The sequence below is a fragment of the Ceratotherium simum genome, chromosome 30 (genome assembly GCF_057802395.1).
Source record: "Ceratotherium simum simum isolate JZ-2026a chromosome 30, ASM5780239v1, whole genome shotgun sequence".
In the NCBI taxonomy this organism is placed as follows: Eukaryota; Metazoa; Chordata; class Mammalia; order Perissodactyla; family Rhinocerotidae; genus Ceratotherium; species Ceratotherium simum.
The window spans coordinates 10,365,928-10,383,844 of NC_141929.1; the positions used below are offsets into that span (position 1 = coordinate 10,365,928).

The 17,917-nt window shown below is 39.9% G+C and overlaps 1 protein-coding gene across 3 annotated transcripts in view; it reads right to left on the reverse strand.

Moving 5' to 3' along the window:
* The window catches only part of WWOX (WW domain containing oxidoreductase), a 950,804-nt gene that overhangs the window by 283,524 nt on the left and 649,363 nt on the right, over nt 1-17,917 (reverse strand). The window contains exon 9 of one of the 3 annotated variants that reach the window (XM_087419898.1): nt 10,122-10,927. The exons of the other annotated variants lie outside the window; for them this stretch is intronic. Within the exon in view, the coding sequence (XP_087276024.1) occupies nt 10,868-10,927 (60 nt within the window). The 3' untranslated portion in view covers nt 10,122-10,867. Of the gene's footprint in view, nt 1-10,121; nt 10,928-17,917 lie in introns of those variants that run through there. 3 annotated transcript variants of the gene reach the window in all.

Here is a 17,917-nt window from a genome sequence, read left to right on the forward strand (position 1 = left end):
GCCAAGAGATTAACTTCACAGGTCAAATTTTAGATTAGTAAAACACACCTTACTTTTTAGGCTTATAATTCAATCCACAAAAGTGCTTAGAAGTTTTATTTTAAGATTACTTATGAAATTGTTCATTAATTACTCTCTGAGTTAATCACGCTTTGTGGAAAGAGAACGGGTTTAGGAGTCAGATGTCCCAGGTCATTATCATGGCTTTGCTTCTCATTAGCAAGGTGACCTTTGCAAGTTAATTATCAGCCTCAGCAATTTCTTCACCTGAAGAAGTCTGGAAGCAATGTGGGCCTTGCAAAATTGTAGTGTGGCTTCAATGTGATAACGGATGTATAGCACACAATTAAGGGCCCTCATTCTTGTTATTAGCATCAGCAGCCTCAGCCCATTTTTGATAATTTTATAAACAGAGAGGGGCTTTGGGAAGCCAGTCATTCCATCATCCTTTTTCCAAGCTCTTATTTCTGAGGATGGCTGAGTGGATCTATGACAATAATTTGGTGACTTTTTTTTAATGGTTAAGTACATTCTGGAAATATTTAATTAATTATTTTCAAAACATAATTTAGCACTCTTTTTTTTTCCCTCTCCAGCAGTATTTCTATTTCCTTCTCTTATAAAACCCCATGTTTCTATCTTTTTCTTAAAGAACAATGGCTGGCACATTCTTAGAGCCCTTTCTGAAATATCTTTGGTGATTACTCATCTGTGAAAAGGAATTTTTATACAAAGTTTGAGAACTGTTCTTGTCTTGAAGGAAGCAATGAATCAAATATCTATGACCTAGGATGTTAAGTCATTGTAAGGACCAAATTCATGAGATTTTTTTCTTTTCTTGAACAGAATGCAGGAGTAACATGAAAGATCGAGGTTTTCTGAACTGTGGGTATCAGCTTCCTGGCAGGAGAGCACGCCATTCAGCTTGACACAGCCAGGTACTATGAATCAATTGACATGGTTCTTAAGAAAACTTATTTTTGTTAGAATCTCTGAATTTACCAGAACCGTAGTACATTTAAGTCCTGTGTTCCTCAATCTATCTGACCAATGCACTTTTTAAAGATCCATGGGCAACATAGTAGAAAAAGAAGTTAAACATAACAGTTATTACTTGCTTGGGTTTGCATTGTCAAACTGAGCAGGGTTTCAATGGAATCCTTTCCAAATGCCCCCTATTAAACTTTAAATGTGAATAGGCCTTCTTCTGTGTATAGTACAAATTTGACAGTAAATTCAGGGTTGACAGAACGGTGGACTAAAAAAACACAAAAAGCCACAGGATGAAAGCCTTGTGGTGAGAGCCAGGCCGCTGTCACCACCGCCATGTGACAGAACAGACAATGCCATGAGGCTCTGCCTCAAGTGAGGAGTCAACACACAAATTCTCTTCGGTGAACCACTGTGTTTCCAGGCTACCAGGAATCAGAAAGGAAGATGTTGCACGCATTGAAACTTGGGTCCTTTTCTAAATAATACTTAATTGAGAAATGAAAAGAAACCCACAGAAAAATAAGACAAACCTACTGATGAACAGGCAGATTTTATTTCTCTTAATTCGGTAAACCCAGCTTTTTACAAGTGTTCTCAATCTGGTGATGCTATCAACTTTGAAATGTGGTTTGAAAAAGCGGATATTACACTTTAGCACATGTCTAATAACTACCCTCACGATGGAAACATTTTAGGCAAACCATTGAATTTATTTTCCTAATCTTATTGCCGAGATAAGACATACGTGCTTAGAACACCGGTGAGTTCTCGTAAACAGGCGCCTGGCGGCATGATGGGAAGCACAGGCTCCCCGGGCCGCCAGCGAGGAAGCGTAGGATGCGCAGGATGCGTAGGATGCGCAGCATCTCTGCCTTCTGCACACCGAGTCACTGAGGTGCCTGGGTGGATCCGCTGGAACAATGGTAATTAGTATCGGTCCAGTCATCAGATAATTTCTGATTGAAATTCTGAGAAGTGAGTTACGCACTTTGCTTGGTTAGTCATCGTTTTTCTCGAAAGAACTGTATTGTGGAAAACCGAAGCCTGCCCGTCCTGGGGTCTGAAGGTCAACTTCATGTGCTTGTAAACACTTGCTAGGCACAGTTTCAATCCTGTCTTCTTCCTCAGTCCTGTTTAGTTCTAACATGGCCTCCCATCCTCTCTCTTCTTCCCACAGCCTCACTCAGCCTTGAGAAACACATGAGCAGGCTGGGCAGGTGTGAGAACCACGTTGCTCCCCAGACACATTAATGAGTTTGCTTCATGGAAATAAAAAGAAGACAATCATCTTGACTTAAAAATTAGAATCAGGCCGGACTGCAGGTGCAGCAATGAATTAGGTAGAGCAGAAAGTTGGTCTCCAAAGTCCATGCACTTCCAACTAGTAGATACATTGACTACAATAATTTGGCCAAAGAAAACAGTCTAGGGCTTTATTATCTACATGCTTCAACACCATTGAAAATCAGTAACCTTGATGTTCAACAGTATACATGGCGAGGGGGAGGGCATCCTTTGCTCAGTTGGAGTTGACAAAGGAACTAGGCTTCAGTCCCAACACAACACAACAGCTAGGTGTGTGTATGTCTTGTATAATTTTTTTAAATTAAAAGATAAAAGCTAACTGGGAAATGAAAGTAAACATTAAAAATTGCCACAGCAAAAGAAATCATTCTGTGGCATTTGGGGGTACTGGGTACTCAAGTACATCACAAACAAGACATCTGCTCAGCCCGTGACAAATTCTTCAAGGAAAATATTGTGCACCAACTCAAAAGACCTGTCTAGAAAGTCTTGTTCTAGGTTGCTGGAAAACAGAAGACACAGTTTGAATTTAGTTTCCTCTTACCTGTGTGAACAGAAAGTGTGAAGGGTGAAGGTGAGAGAAGCAGAGAAAGGCACACTAAAGAGTAACACAGGAAGAGCACTTTCTGGAACAAGAGTGATGCTGGTGAGTACAGAGCAGGGCTAGAAAGGCCTTCAGGACGAGCAGGGTGTCCCAGACAAAAGAGTGTCCCAGGCAAGGAAGAAAATAGAACAGTATACAAGACAATGGCTGCAAGCCAAAAGGAAAATGGCAGCCATGTGGGAAGAAGTAGGAGTCTGAGAGAGGAGTGGATGGGAGAAAAAGTGTCTTAGGCAATAACCCCGCCCTTCTCCATTTCTGGCATTTGTTTTAGGCTGGAGATGGTTTCCAAAGAAGCAAAAGAAAAGAAGAGAGAGGTCAGTCTCAACTATTTAAAAATAAAGGAAATATATTGAAAATGGGAAGGCCAGTACGGTAGCCTCAAATATTCAAACTAGACACAAGAGGGGAAAGGCAAGGGGTTGACGTTTTTCAAGCCCTGACTCTGTGCCTCATAGGGCACCGGGAGCTTGATAAACACAAAAGAACGTCATCTCTCATTTCAGGCATAGGATGGTCCAGAGGGGCCTCTTTTTTTTCTAGTCATAGTCTTAGAGCGAGTCATTCCATTTCAGTTCTGGGTGCCTTTGTGTGGGAGGCACCCCATCAGCCTGGAGAACCTCCTTGTTTGTCTGGGTAGCTGCAGTTTATCCACCAAAATGGAGAAGGGGTCTCCTGATTCTAGAAGCTTCTCTGACCTTAAGGTCTACTTTGTGGGCCCCTGCTCTGGTTACCAGAGAAGTTTGGTAAACCAGGTTTCTCTATCAGTCTCTAAGGGAGAAGTCAAGGACATTTCCTGTCAACCTGTCTGTGAGTGCCTGAGGACAGAGATGACATCTTACCCAGGCTTTGTACTCAAGCATAGGGCTTGGCTTAGAATACACGAATGAAGGAAGTTCATTCTTTATTTTAGAGCTGGTTCATCTCTTGCATCACTTCCGTCCTCTGAGTGCCTCTTGCCTGGTGAGATCAGACAGGAGCCAGGGGTGCTATTGAGCGACTACTTTCCAACCCTTGAATGTCCTACGTGAGTGTCTAGATTCCACTGTTCTCATTGCTAGTAGAGAATTAGTGTGGGAGAGGACACAATGTTATACAAGTGACAATGTGCAGATAGAAAGAGAAGGCACTAATTAAGCAAGGAAAATAACCCATTTTATCAAAGACATACTTTTTATGTTATTGTAGGCCTACATTTTTTTTAAGATTGCTGACTGCTTAAATATCCTAGACCATGATTTCTCCAGCGAGGTAAGACCTTCTCCAACCCATACTGGCCATGTCAAGGAACTGAAACATAGTCAAGAAAACGAAGTCTGCTTATATATTTGTTAAAATTGATTGAGAAATAAAATTGGTTATCACTTAGAGGCTATTTTTTTTCTTTTGCGTTCAGGCATAAAATTTCTATTAGGGCATTTCAGTGTCCTTAGAAGATTATCCAGCAGTGGATTCAGAATCATTTGCCATCTTTCAAGATCTGAGAGTCTTTCTTGACCAATTTAGAAAAGAAGGATGTTATAGCAAGTAGACAGCCTAGCTGCTAATGATGGGCAACAGTTCAATATTTTATGCCACCTTAAAAAAGTTTCAGTAACTGAAGGTGTTCTCACATTAATTCTTTGCATCAATTATTGACAGAGAATTTAATTTAAAGGCAACTAGTCAGTAACCTAGGGGTAGTGTTTTAAATAATTTATAATTGCTGCATGGGTGTAATCATATTGCTATTGATTATGATCCAGTCACTTCCACGGGTCCAGCAGGTCCTATGCTAATTACTTTTAGTGAGATCACCTTTTTAACTCTGTATTCCCTGGTAACAGGAACTCATTATAAAAATAATTTAATGAAGTGCAATCTTTTAGAGTCCTTGCAGAGCTGGGTGTGGGGAGGAGGAAAAAATAAACTCAGGAGAGGCAGGAATTGAAAGTATTATGCTGAGATTTACAGATAATAGGTCTGAAATCTGAAATTGCACGTTATTATTCAAATATCAGATGGGACTGAGATAACAGGGGTGAAAAACAGGGTACATGGAGGGGGTTACAGAAAAGAAAAGAAATAAGAGGACTTAAATAATTTCATTTCTGAGCAAAAATGTCTAAATGCTTCTTCTATTCATCCCCCTGGGATACATTTTATTCCCTGTGAAACAGACTAGCAATCCTTTGGAGGGATCTGGGAAAGGCAACCTGTGATTTACTGAAAATGTGGAAGAATGAGGTCCACTGTGTACTCCCTCCTAAAGCCTCGAACTGTGTGAAACAAAGAAGGGTTCGTTCCCCTGGTGGAAGGAAATTCAGTATCAGGTGGTAAATGAATTCATTTTACTGAGTAGCAGCAAAAAGACATGAAACCCATGATTACCTATATATAGTTACCTTGAATAGGGCTAAAGTTCATATTTACATAAAATAAACCGTAGGTGAGAAAGTGATCAGTAAAAACATGAATGAACTCAGGTGGTTCAGGTGGTACTAAGGTGGTACTCAGATAATGCATGATCAGGCTGCTGGTTTGGGGAAAGACTGAATTTGGCAAATACTGGTGAGTGAGCAGACCAAATCCAGACACCATCACTCTCTCTTGCTTTGCTTCCTTCACCAAAACAGAGCAATGACAAGGGCTGGTTGCAAAGGGAAGTGAAAGCATCAGCACATTTTAGGGAGGCCAGGAGGCCTGCTCAGTTCAGACAGCGACTGTGGATGAGCCGTCCTGACTGTGGGCAGGGGAGTAGCCTCAGAAGATCCAGAGAGGATGAGAGGGATGCTCAGTAAGAAAATGAGGGTTAAGAATGATGGAGAGCCAGGAGGTCAAACAAGAGTGTGAGAAGAGGGCTTTTATTGATTTATTTTCATTTGTCTTTATTCTTAAGGCTTTCATTTTTAAGCATTCACATCTCCATAGCAAATTTGCCTCTCTTACCAAAGGTATGTATGTGTGCATGTGTATATTTGCTTCAAAACTGTTATGACATTGATTTTGCTTAGAAAAAATGTGTGTGTGTGTGTGTGTGTGTGTGTCCCTGGGAATAATTTTGTAATAAATACAATGTTTTTGTGCCACTTGGTTTCAGGTTTCAGAAAATTCCTATTATTAAGTAGAGAGAGAGAGAAAGAAAGATCTATTTTCTGGAAAAAGAGCTAGAAGATGGTACACATTTAATTTAATCCAAATAATGTGAATGACTTGTAAACAGTGGAAAGTAATAGAAAATTCATCTTATAGTATGAACTTTCTCCAGAGACTGCAACCGAAACCCTTTTTCTGCAGGTGAGAACAACGTGTCTTAAAACCTTGGGTTGGCAGCTATTGTAATAAATGTGGAACAAAACCCTGACCTGTATTTGCACGAGTTGAAAGAGAGGAAAAAAAAATATCTGCAAAAATTGTCACCTGCCCACACTGAGAGTTTGCTAAAAAACATAATTCTCACTTAAACCTAATGAAAAGGAAAACAGCAAATTTCTAGCTTATTCCATTTCCTCTGGGCCTGCTTAGTGCTTTCAGACTTGGCCCGGTTTTCTCCTGCGTGGAGCCACGTGGACACAGGCCAGTTCTCACGGTTATCGTAGCGCACTAAAATACTTGAAGCTGAAAGAGTGACGTGTCAAGTGCCGAGAGCAGGAATTATTACTCTGAGACACACTGATCCCACTCGGGTTCCACTGCAGACCCTTAGATGGGGGACCCAGTTTGCAGGGTTCAGGCTTCTGACCCATGGTATAAATCAGGGTCAGCAAATGTTTTCTGTAAAGGGCCAGAGAGAAAATATTTCAGGCTTTGTGCGCCATTTGTTGCAAATACTCAAATCTGCCATTGGAGCATGAAAGCAGCCATAAACAATACACAAATGAATGAGCTTGGCTGTATTTCAATATAATTTTACTTTAAAAACAGACAATGGCCGTGATTTGCCAATCCCGGGTACAGACCCCTATTACTTTATTGATTAAGCCATATTTCTGAAGGCTGGGACCGAGCAGAGGGTCCACAGCACATGTGGCAAAATTGACCCCAGATTTGAGTCTGAAGAGGGACATCACCGTGAAAGGGAAGGAGGCCTGGAGAGGGGTACATGTGGTCAGTTTCTGCGGGGAGTTGAGGGTAGGAAGTTGGGGGTAGTGTGGAGGGACTGACCAGTGAAGCTTTCTTTGGTCTCAGAGGAAAGGCCATCGGGGGAGGTGGCAAATTCTGGAGCTCGGGAAAAATGGAGAAGCTTGAAATAGCCACTATGAGGAACAGAAGAGAAACCAGACTAAGTAAACAGGATGATGAGGCAGTCTTGAGAACACAGTCAAGACCATGAATTAAAAAAAAAAGGAAAATCAATATCATCTCACAACTGTACCAACAACCTAGTTAGTGGCAAAGGCAGAGAACTAACCCCAGGCTATTTTGGGGGAACTGATTCTGTTGTCTACATCGTGTCTAGAGATGAGCAAAATGATTCCACACCAAGCCACAGCAATATCTCAGAAGACTCTTAATGGCAACATAAAAATAAGTTTTGGCTCCTTCAGTGGAGAGATATTTAAGTCCATTGTCAGAATGAAAGTTTCCTCCATCCTCAAAACAAACAAACGAAAGTGATCTTTGAGATCAAGAAGTGAGGCGAGCCTGGAGCAGAGAAAGGCTCCCAGCCTAGAGCTGTCAGTTAGCACCAGTTAACAGCACCTCGTGGGCCTGAGGATGTTAGAAACTAGATTGCAAAACAATAATTAAAAGACTTGCAGTGACACCTCAGAACAACAGGGACTCAGTGGCCAAAGTGGCTGCCACTGGGCGGTTACCTGGAACTTGAGTTCTGAGAAGAGAAGCAGTGAATCAGGGAAAGCTTTCTCCTCAATGTGGTCATGCTAGCTGGAGCAAGTGCTCAAGTCACTTTCAGGAAGGGAAGGGAAGCGCAGAGCCCCAAATTGCCCGACACCTCAAGTAGGGTTAAGCATTTTATGCAGGCATCAGCATCTTTACGAAGCTCACCTTTTAAAAGGAGCCAGCTTTTTGTTGTAAATGGCACTGACACTACAACAAGAAAGTTCATTTCACAAAGATGATTCATTAAGAAATAAAATATTCATGGCTGACAGCTTGAAGGATCGCCATACAGTTATATTCTAATGCACCTGTCCTCCCTGTCAAGTCCAATGTGGGATGTCATGTCGCCAAAGTTTTATTTAGAAATTGTTTGTCAGAGTGAGCTTTCTAATGTGAATGAAAAATTCATCCCCTCATTAAGAAGATTTTACATGAAATGTCTAGGATTTTCAATGAACACTACGACATGAACCAATTACTGTTAAACACTTAAAGGGACAGAGTCCTAAGCTCACTCAGCAAAACCCTTAATTGCACAAATGTGGAGAAAATTCAACATCCCGAAAGGCAAATGGGAATTTTGATTTGGAAATTTTCTTTTCTTTTGTCACATCTGGAAAACCCTCATCTTTAAAAGGCTCGGGGGAATTCAAACACGGCTATTATATAGAATCCACCTGTACATCATTATATCTGACCCTTTCGTACGTACACACACATTGTGCAGTGGAATTTGGGATTTTCAGCCACTTGTTCAACTCCCAAAGAAAATGATTAAAATGTCCTCGAAAGTTGTTGCATTGCTTTTAGTTATTTCTTAAGTTTTTTTTTTTTTGTAAATATACATTGTGGCCTTCATTTCATTCCTATCTTACTTTCATAATTTGTGTAAATATCAAACAGGTGCTTCAGAAGCAAATATATTTAACGATTCCAAAATGTTGGGAGTTGGGAGAGAGGGAAAAAAGCCACAACAGATTAAAATAGAGTTGAGCTGCATGGAGAGTCAGGAGAAATCCACAAGGGAATTGCTTGTATAATGAAATAGCATTTTACAGCTATGACAATGGATTAAGTTGACATTGAAACTCTCTTTTGACATACGGTCTAGTTCAGCTTAATCTATGGTAGAAAATAGTTCACTCCCCAAACCTAGCACTAGACTCAGGTTCCATTACACATATATATGTATATATTATACACATACACACGGCTAGACTGTCACTTCCAATTTCAGAAAAGGCTTGAGATTGACAATATGAAAACTGAAATTTCTCCTTCTCAACCCAGCAGACTCTATAAACTTTAAGGATTTCATATTCACTTTCATATTATAGATGCTTTAGTGAACTAGTTCAAGGAAAAAGCAGCCTTGACCCTATAGGTATTCACTGCCATCCTATAAGACGATAATGATGCTTTCCAAAACAGAGGGAGGACATTGAATAAGCTATTTATCACGCAACTGATGTGGATGGGGAATTTCAGAGTTTTTCTTTGCATTTAATTATAGCTGCCTGTGCAGTTACTCCTATATATATATATTCTTTCTCTATTTTTCTTATCATTTACATTTATTACTTCCTTTATATATATGTTTTTCTTATAATATCTTTTATATTTTCTGGAAAGCAATTGGACAATATGTATCAAGGGTCTCAAAACAGTTTAGATGGGAGATGCAGTTCTAGGCACCTATCTTTAAAAATATCTGCAATTCACACAAGGAATTTTACACAGAGATGTTCAACGCTGTATTATTTAAACTCAGAAACAAATGTCCAAAAGAGGAGGGTATGTTCCTTTGCTAAGTCACCATTCAAAAAATCACATTTAGAATTTTTTTCTCATATAATATTGAGTAAATAAAGTAGGATACTAAATGCATCAAGTGTACTGAGAGTTTCATGAGGCAAAAAATAAATGCATTAAAAAAAGAAAAAAACCCACAATGTTTAAAATGGGCATGGGCGTATGGGCAATGTTTTATTTTCTTATTTTTACTATTTCAATTTTCCATCCCCACCTCTATATTTGGATGTAATTAAAAGACAAGTCTAAATACAGTCAAACTCTACCTACTGCAAATCTATGGAGTAGATGAGTGAGCTGTTCTTTAATATACAGACCTAAGTAAGAAGGAAACAGGGCCGGCCCCGTGGCTTAGCGGTTAAGTGCGCACACTCCGCTGCTGGCGGCCCGGGTTCGGATCCCGGGCGCGCACCGACGCACCGCTTCTCCAGCCCTGCTGAGGCCGCGTCCCACATACAGCAACTAGAAGGATGTACAGCTATGACATACAACAATCTACTGGGGCTTTGGGGGAAAAAATAAATAAATAAAATTTAAAAAAAAAAAAAAAAAAAAGAAGGAAACAAAAAAATCTGATTCTTCTATTAGGTAAATCAAATTATCAGTTAAAAATGGTTCCCCCTTCATCTTCTGCCATATGTGAGATATTAATGTATTGAGTTATCCCTATGGAAATTGCAAAAACTATTTACATGAATTCTCCAGTCTACCAAATTGCAATTTGCTCAAATAAATCAGACATTGAGCCTCCGGTTTCTGTAAATTTTGGTTAGCAGAACTCTATGTTGGAAATTGCATCCAATACATTTTTCACAATCTGCCCATAATTAGTTTCACTGGGAAAACTGTGAAGAACTAGTTTGCTGCTTTTAAATTCATAATTTTGGTTCAAGAGCCCAGAATAAGATGTTTAGACAGAGTGAAAACTATTTTCTAACAAATCAATATTAATTTATCTGACTGTTACGGTCTCAGGAGCCAAAAAGTGTTCTTGTACTGAGCTGACAGGAAAGATTTTATCCTGACCAAATGTTATTCAAATATTTATAAGACTGGATAATTTAGTAAAGAAAATACAGATGGAAGAAGGCAAGAGTATTTTTCCTTTGGTGCTTCGTTCCCATTTACCAATGACAAGAACTATAAAAAAGGCGGGGAGTGATTAGTAACCCCCAATCCTCCCCTTGAGTGAGCTCCTCAAAGACTTAGTTGACCATTTAGTAAACTCCACAAACTAAAGGAGATCTTGAGGTATTTCAGCCGTTGCCATGACGCTCGCCATTGACCCACGGGTGCCATTTTGGTCAAGAACAAAACACTCTGCTGTGGGAGGAGTCACTTCCCAATGACACAGCTGATAGCCAGATGGCACGGCAGGGTCTCTGAAGGCATGAACTGAGAGGGAAGAACAGAAAAAGAAATGAAATGTATTGAGTATGCTTTACATTCATGACCTTATTTAATTCTGAGGTAAGATTTTATGTGTGTTGGTGACCTTTTTATTGGAGTCAAATAGACACTCAAAAAAAAAAGGAAAGCATGAAACACGTCACTAAATAAATCTTCACAAACTGAACACACCCAGCACCCTGATCAAAAAACAGAACATTAACAACATCTGAGAGCCCACCTCATGCCCCCATCCAGTCTCTACCTATGACTTCTAATATATAGATAGTTTGCTTTTGAACTTATTATAAATATAGTCACATAGGATGCACTCCTCTGTATCTGCCTTCTTTCTCTCAACATCATGTTTGTGAGATTAGTCCAAATTGTTGGGTTTAGTTGTGGGTCTTTCATTTTCATTGTATGTAGTGTCCCATTGTGTGAAAATATCATAATTTATTTATCCATTCTACCTCTGATGGACATGTGGGTAGTGTACAGTTTTCAGTTCTCATGATTAATGCTGCTATACATATTCTTGCTCTTGTCTGTTGGTGAATATATACACAGGAGTGGAATTGCTAGGTGATCAGATACACTTGTGTTCAGTTTTATGTAGATACTGTTAATAAGTCTTCCCAAATGATTATAACAATTTATATTATTGCTGTGGACTGAATTGCAGTCCTCTCAAATTCCTATGTTGAAGCCCTAACCCCTAGTGTGACTATTTGGAGACAGTGCCTATAAGGAAGTAATAAAGGTCAAATGTGGTCATAAGTGTAGGGCCCTAATCTGATAGGACTGATGTTCTTATAGAAAGAGGAATAGTCACCAGAGCTCTCTTTCTCTGCCATGTGAGGACACAGTGAGAAGGTGGCCACCTGCAAGCCAGGAAGAGAGCCCTCCCCAGGAATCCCATCAGCCAGCACCTTGATCTTGGACTTCCCAGCCTCCAGAACTGTGAGAAAATAAATTTCTATTACTTAAGCCAGCCAATCTATGGTCTTTTGTTATGGAGCACGAGCTAACTACTACAATTATCATGAAGTAAGTGTTTTTTTTCCTTTAAAGAATCTATTTTTATTTTAGAATAATTTTAGTTTTACAGGAAAGTTACAAAGATCCCTATTTTCTGAGTCCTTCTGTATTCCAGGCATGATGCAGTGTCATCCAACAACTGAATAAGCTTTTCTTGAAGACCTACCATTTTCTGGGCCTGTGGAACACTAAAATGAAAGGAAAACCACAAAAAAGGTGGCTCCTGTCCTGAAGCCTTCAGTTGAGTTCCAATTCCTGGTGTTCGTGTCTCCTGCAGCCCTGCTGCTTCTTCCTCACCCGGTCACGCTGCCATGCCCCAATCACGTCTATGTACCCTTATGAAGAAGGCATTCAGTAAATCTTTGCTGAATGCATGGATGCCCAAACATTTAAAAATATATTATGGCCTTGTAAAAACTTCATATTTAAGATATATGGTGTCAACATGAACCTTCTCCACCTCTATAGGGCCTGGATTACTTTATCAGCAGGCATGTCTGATGAAAAGAGACAGAAATAGATCATCCCGGCCCTGTCCGATTGCTGTGTCATCGTGAGCAAGTCACTTAACTTCTCTGGGCCTGTTACCCAGGAGCTATAAAATGGGGATAATAATACTGTCCTGGCTCCCTAGATATGCTTGTCAAAGGCTCTGAAAACTGTAACATACTATACACATGTTAGGAAGTGTTGGCCTTTGACGTTTACCTTTAATAGTAAAACAGAAATCTCAGATAAAATGGAGAATGATATTTACTGCCAGTTCTTTCAAATTCCAGAAGAAAATGCCTATATCCACAGAGTCACTGTCAAAACCATCCGAGGTGAAGAATCATTTTGGGGTAGAAGAGCCAGAAGGAAAATCACTGATAGTTCTATTGCTTCTTGAGTGAGTAACAGAGACCCAGCATATCACGTGCAAATATCGTCTGCCCAGATTTCACATCACGGAACTAGGAAGAATGCAATGCAATCTAACAACAGTATTCTACATCAAGTCATAACTTGGCTTGATCACACAGCTGGACAGTGACTGCCTCGAGGCTACAGACTACTCCTTCTCATACCTAGCAAGGAGCCCAGCAAATAATAGGCACTCCAAAGTGTTTGGTGAATGAATTTTTAATTTTCCAGTCTAAATGGGTTGGAAACTTTGATCTCCTGATTTTCCTTGAAAATATATTTTGATCAAACCTAGAAATAAATGAAGTTCTGTTCTTCATGAAAAACCTGACTAAATTAGACTGCAATTCTTTTCAGAGCTTGCCTGTGCAGTGGTGACTAGGTAGACAAAATTTTCAAGAAGCTCAAGGGTCCTGAAGACATAAAATGAGAAAGTTTTCAGAAGAACAGAAACAGGGTTTCTAGATTCTTCTGAGCAGATATCATGTACAAGAAGGCAGGGCAGTTCTCTGAATTGTGAGCTCATCTCAACTTAGAAACACACTCTCATGCTCGGGAAACACGTTGTCTTTCCACTCTCAATATATCAAGTTCTTTGAAATCATCCTTTCCCAATGGTAGCGTTGTCAAAAAAGAGCGGCTCACACTTACGTGAACTCTCAGATGAACCGCCGGCAAGAGTGCATCAGCAAGTTAAGCCAGTGAATTCCCTGGCCAATAATAAATAAGGAGCAAAGGGAATGAAGATGGGCATTTTGGCTGGATTCCAAGTGTGAAAACCTGCCTATCCACCTTCAAAATGATGCAAGATTGCAGTTTGTTTAATGTTCATCTTATGTGCTTAATTACCGATAGTGCTTGACTAATTATTTCTTGTTTTGTAGACTATTTAAACAGAGAAGGAAAGCAGCTACAGACTTTTGTATACTCAATGAGGATTTGTAACTCATTTTTGTAATCGCACAATTCCCAGAGGGCTTCATTACAAACACGAAAGAAAACAGGATGCTAAAAGCAGGTGACAGTCTAATTTCCACAGGTATGGGTTAAAGCATGAGAATGAAGCAATGGAAAATAAAATAAAAAATAGCCTTTAGATGTTTCCAACCATGCAAGGTGTTTTCATGTTAACATGAGGGAAAATTGCAAATGTAGCAAAGACATCTTGGTTTGGTACTGGCATCTTTTCTGATGCCTGATTTGATCCAACATCTCTGCAAGATTATGAAATAAGCCACAAAATAGATCCCAGTTTTCTTACTCACAAAAATAAGTGTTTAGTGAGTTGCATATGGCACCATCAACTTGGATCATCTCTCTGTTTCCACTCTTTTACTATATCTACATCTTTATATAAATATTTGGTCAGTTGAAACCATTGCACGAGATTTCTAAATGTTTAGAAAAATAAGAGGCTTAAGCTAAATAATAATACAAGAAATCTTAGAGATTCCAGACTGTTAGAAATGACTTCTAGACATGATAGGGTTGCCTCTTGGCCAGAAACTGGGTTTAGTGGTTATGTGATCAATTGCCAATTTGGGTTTTTTTGGAGAGTCCACTCTATGCCCAGGATAGTATTAGATCTTTGGGGATGTGGGGGAGATCTTGAAAAATTATGAGCCATAATTCTGCCCTTAAGGCATCAATAGACTAATTGGGAATTTGACATAAGACACTTGAAAGAATAGCACCATCACTGTGGTTGTTGTCATCATAAGAGGGGGCCCCACTTATCAAGTACTTCTTGTGTCTCAAACTGAGACGCAAGCTTCACATCGCCCCACATTGTTACAGAAACCTGCCAAGCAGGTGCTATTGGCCCCTTTTCCAGGTGAGGAAACCAAGGTCTATGACCTTGAAGGGTATGCTCCTTGCACTCAACCTCCTTGATTTTCCTCCTTGGGTTTTCCTGCCTGAACAAATACTTAGGATTATAGAAGTTAGAACTTGTTGCCAGTAAATTTCAAGAAAGCAATTCCAATAGCACGGTTGGATAGAAGCCAGATTGCTAGGTGTTGGAGGGAAGGTGGATATAGAAGGAATTAAGGAATAACATTGATAACATTTACTGAATCCTTACATGTAGCAAGCAATGTGCTACGCTATTTACACACATTATCTCAAGTCCTCATGGCAACCCTATGAAATAGGTGTTAATAATAGTCATACTTAGAGCTAACACTTGTTAGGTGCTACTGTGCTTATGTATTATTTCATTTGATCCACCCCCAAACCCTATAAAGTTGTTATGATTATTATCATCCCCATTTAGCAGAAGAGTAAACTGAGGCTTAGAGAAATTAATTTGCCCCAAAATTGTGACAAGTTATTCAAAGACAGAGCGAGGAATTGGACCCAGGGACCTTCTTGCGAAGCCCACGCTTCTCAACGCCATGCTAGACCACCACTCAGCATGCCACTTCTACTTACGGTAACTCAGACAGGCTAAGTCATCTGCCCAAGGTCATGCAGCTAATGACTTGGGGCTCAGGATTCCCTTCTACAATCTGCCCTCCCGAGCACCACAAAACATCACCTCCCAAGTAAGACAGCTGCTCAAGAGCTGAGCAGTGAGATTCAAAACTTCAGTGGATACTTTTTGAGCCAGTAGAAGATATGCTAAGAAATCTGGAGAGGGCATTGTTTCCAGGGAGCTTCCTCTCTGGTGACAGGGACAAATGAGAAAGGATCCTCCGGAGCCTATAAAAACAATTCTGATTCATTTGACATCTAAGAGGCAGACGAGGGGAATCTAAAATTGAACAGAACTGGTTTCGAATCCCCCCTCATCCAGCTAATTATCTGCAGCGTCTTATGCAAGGCACTTAACTTTCTGGACTGTTTTGCTAGCTGCAAAATGCAGATCAAACTACCTGTGTTGCTGCGGTAGGGTGAGTTGGACATTATCTATCCAGAGATATTTCTGGATTCATTTATTCCACAAATATTTATTGTCTATCATGTGTGGAGCACTCTTTTAGGTCCTGGTAAGAAAAACAGACAAAAATCTTGATATTTATGAACTTACATTCCAGAGCAGAAGAATAAACAAAAAGGTCATATATGTCTACATCTACAGGATGTAATAAGAAATACAAAGAAGGGGAAGGGAGAGGGGGCGCAGGGTTCAGGAGGCAGGTTGTCATTTTATAGTAAGTGGTGAAGAACACTTCACTGAGAAAGCGATTTTGAGCAAAGTCCTGAATTTGGAGAGGAATAGCCCGTGGCGCTAAGGGAGAACACTCCAGGCAGAGGGAATAGCACAAGCAAAGCCCCAGGGACAGAAGCACACTTACTGTGTTTGAGAAATGGCTGAAGTAGAATGAGAGGAGAGGAGAGAAGATGGAGACAGGTTAGAGGGAGGAGGCAGGCAGGTCAGAGGGAGGAGGCAGGCAAGGCAGACATCGAGGCCCTGGTAGTCTATTGTGAAGACTTTGCCTTTTAATCTGCCTGAAATGGGATATAATGAATAAAGTCCTAGATGGATAAAGTAGAACTAACTTTTCTGGCTTCTTCCCCCATCTGGGTAAATTAGAAGAGGAAAGAAATGTTTAAATGCAAGACCGTCTTCATTTTTGATCTGAGCTCCTGACTCAGTCCTGACCTGGGAGGGCTTTTAAGGAAAAGTATTTGTTGCTGGAAGAGATATTTAAATGTCCTGGGGCTCCTCGAACTAGCAGAAATAGGAACCACTTAAGTTAACAGGCAAGGTAATAAGACTATACAGAGGAAACTCACATTTTCATACTTTATGCCTTAATTTTAAGTAGAGTTACAAGATTTCCTGTAGGAATTCAGAGTGTTATCTTATTTTATGCCCCAAACTAGAGAGAGCATTCCACTGTTAAGATGAAAATATCTGTTTGAGCACAGCATAATAGATGAGGTGTTTAAGGCATTTTCCTTTAGATTTTTGGTTAATCTTCTTTTAGTTAATTTTCTGAGATAAAATCCAGTTATAAATAACCTGAGGGTACCCTAACTGGGCTGTTCTAAGAATGGCAAATCTTTAATAGCCAGAACTTCTGCCTTTTAGAGATCTCTAGGGGGAAGCAGTACTTTGAAAATTATCCAAAGCAAAATAAGTCGAAAGCATTAACAAATTAAAGAGACTGGGAGAGAGAGAAGAAAGGAGTGAATGAGAAAACTTCTTTGACAGTCACAAGACTGCAGATCTTACCCTTGAAACTTCTTTTTTTCAAAGTCAAACATTCAAAATCTGTTTGTTGATTACAACAGAGAATTGGTGATTTTCTGTCATATGAGAGTAACGGGAAATTCATCCTTTTTACAAAAAGAAAGTAGAATAAGATCCAGACAACACCCAAAATACAGGAGACAGAGTGTGACCATAAACAGCCCTTATTTAGACCGAGGTCCAGTAGGTGTAATCTTAAAATAAGAAGTTTTAGAATTGTTTTTAAACACAGATGGTGGAAGAAGAAAGAAGAAAATAAGAAACAGAACGTTAAGTGTTCTCCATTATAAAATTTATAAAAGGGATTATAAGGTAGGATGCGCAAGGAAGTCATGTAAACTAGTTGAAATATGAATATTTCCTCAGCACAAGAGAGAGTATGTTGGCTGCCATCCATATGTAGTGTATATATTATTACAGAGTCTGTTTATAAAAATAAAAGAAGTAGGAGGCCCGAAGTGGGCATAACTCAAAACAAAACCAATCTGTAGGACTAGATAAGGGAGGGTGATTATTCCCAGGTACTCATAGGCTAAAGACTATCAAGAGGAAGAACTGGAACAAGTTTCCACAAAGCAATAAGAGGATGGGAAAATCTTTTTTTTTTTTTTTAAAGAAAACGAGTAAGATGCCCTAGAAACCTGTAAGTCAATAACCCTGTCACCGATTGTAGGATTATCCAGGACATGCAGAGCCTACGCTGACAAGCAAGTTGGAAGGGTATAGGGAGTTGTAATCGAGCGGGAAATTGCCACTGTGGCTTAGAAAAACCAAGTCTTGCTTATGGGTCTGCCTCCATCTTCCTAAGCTTCTATAAAGGTGGCTGGTGAAACGCACTGGGATTCTGAGGA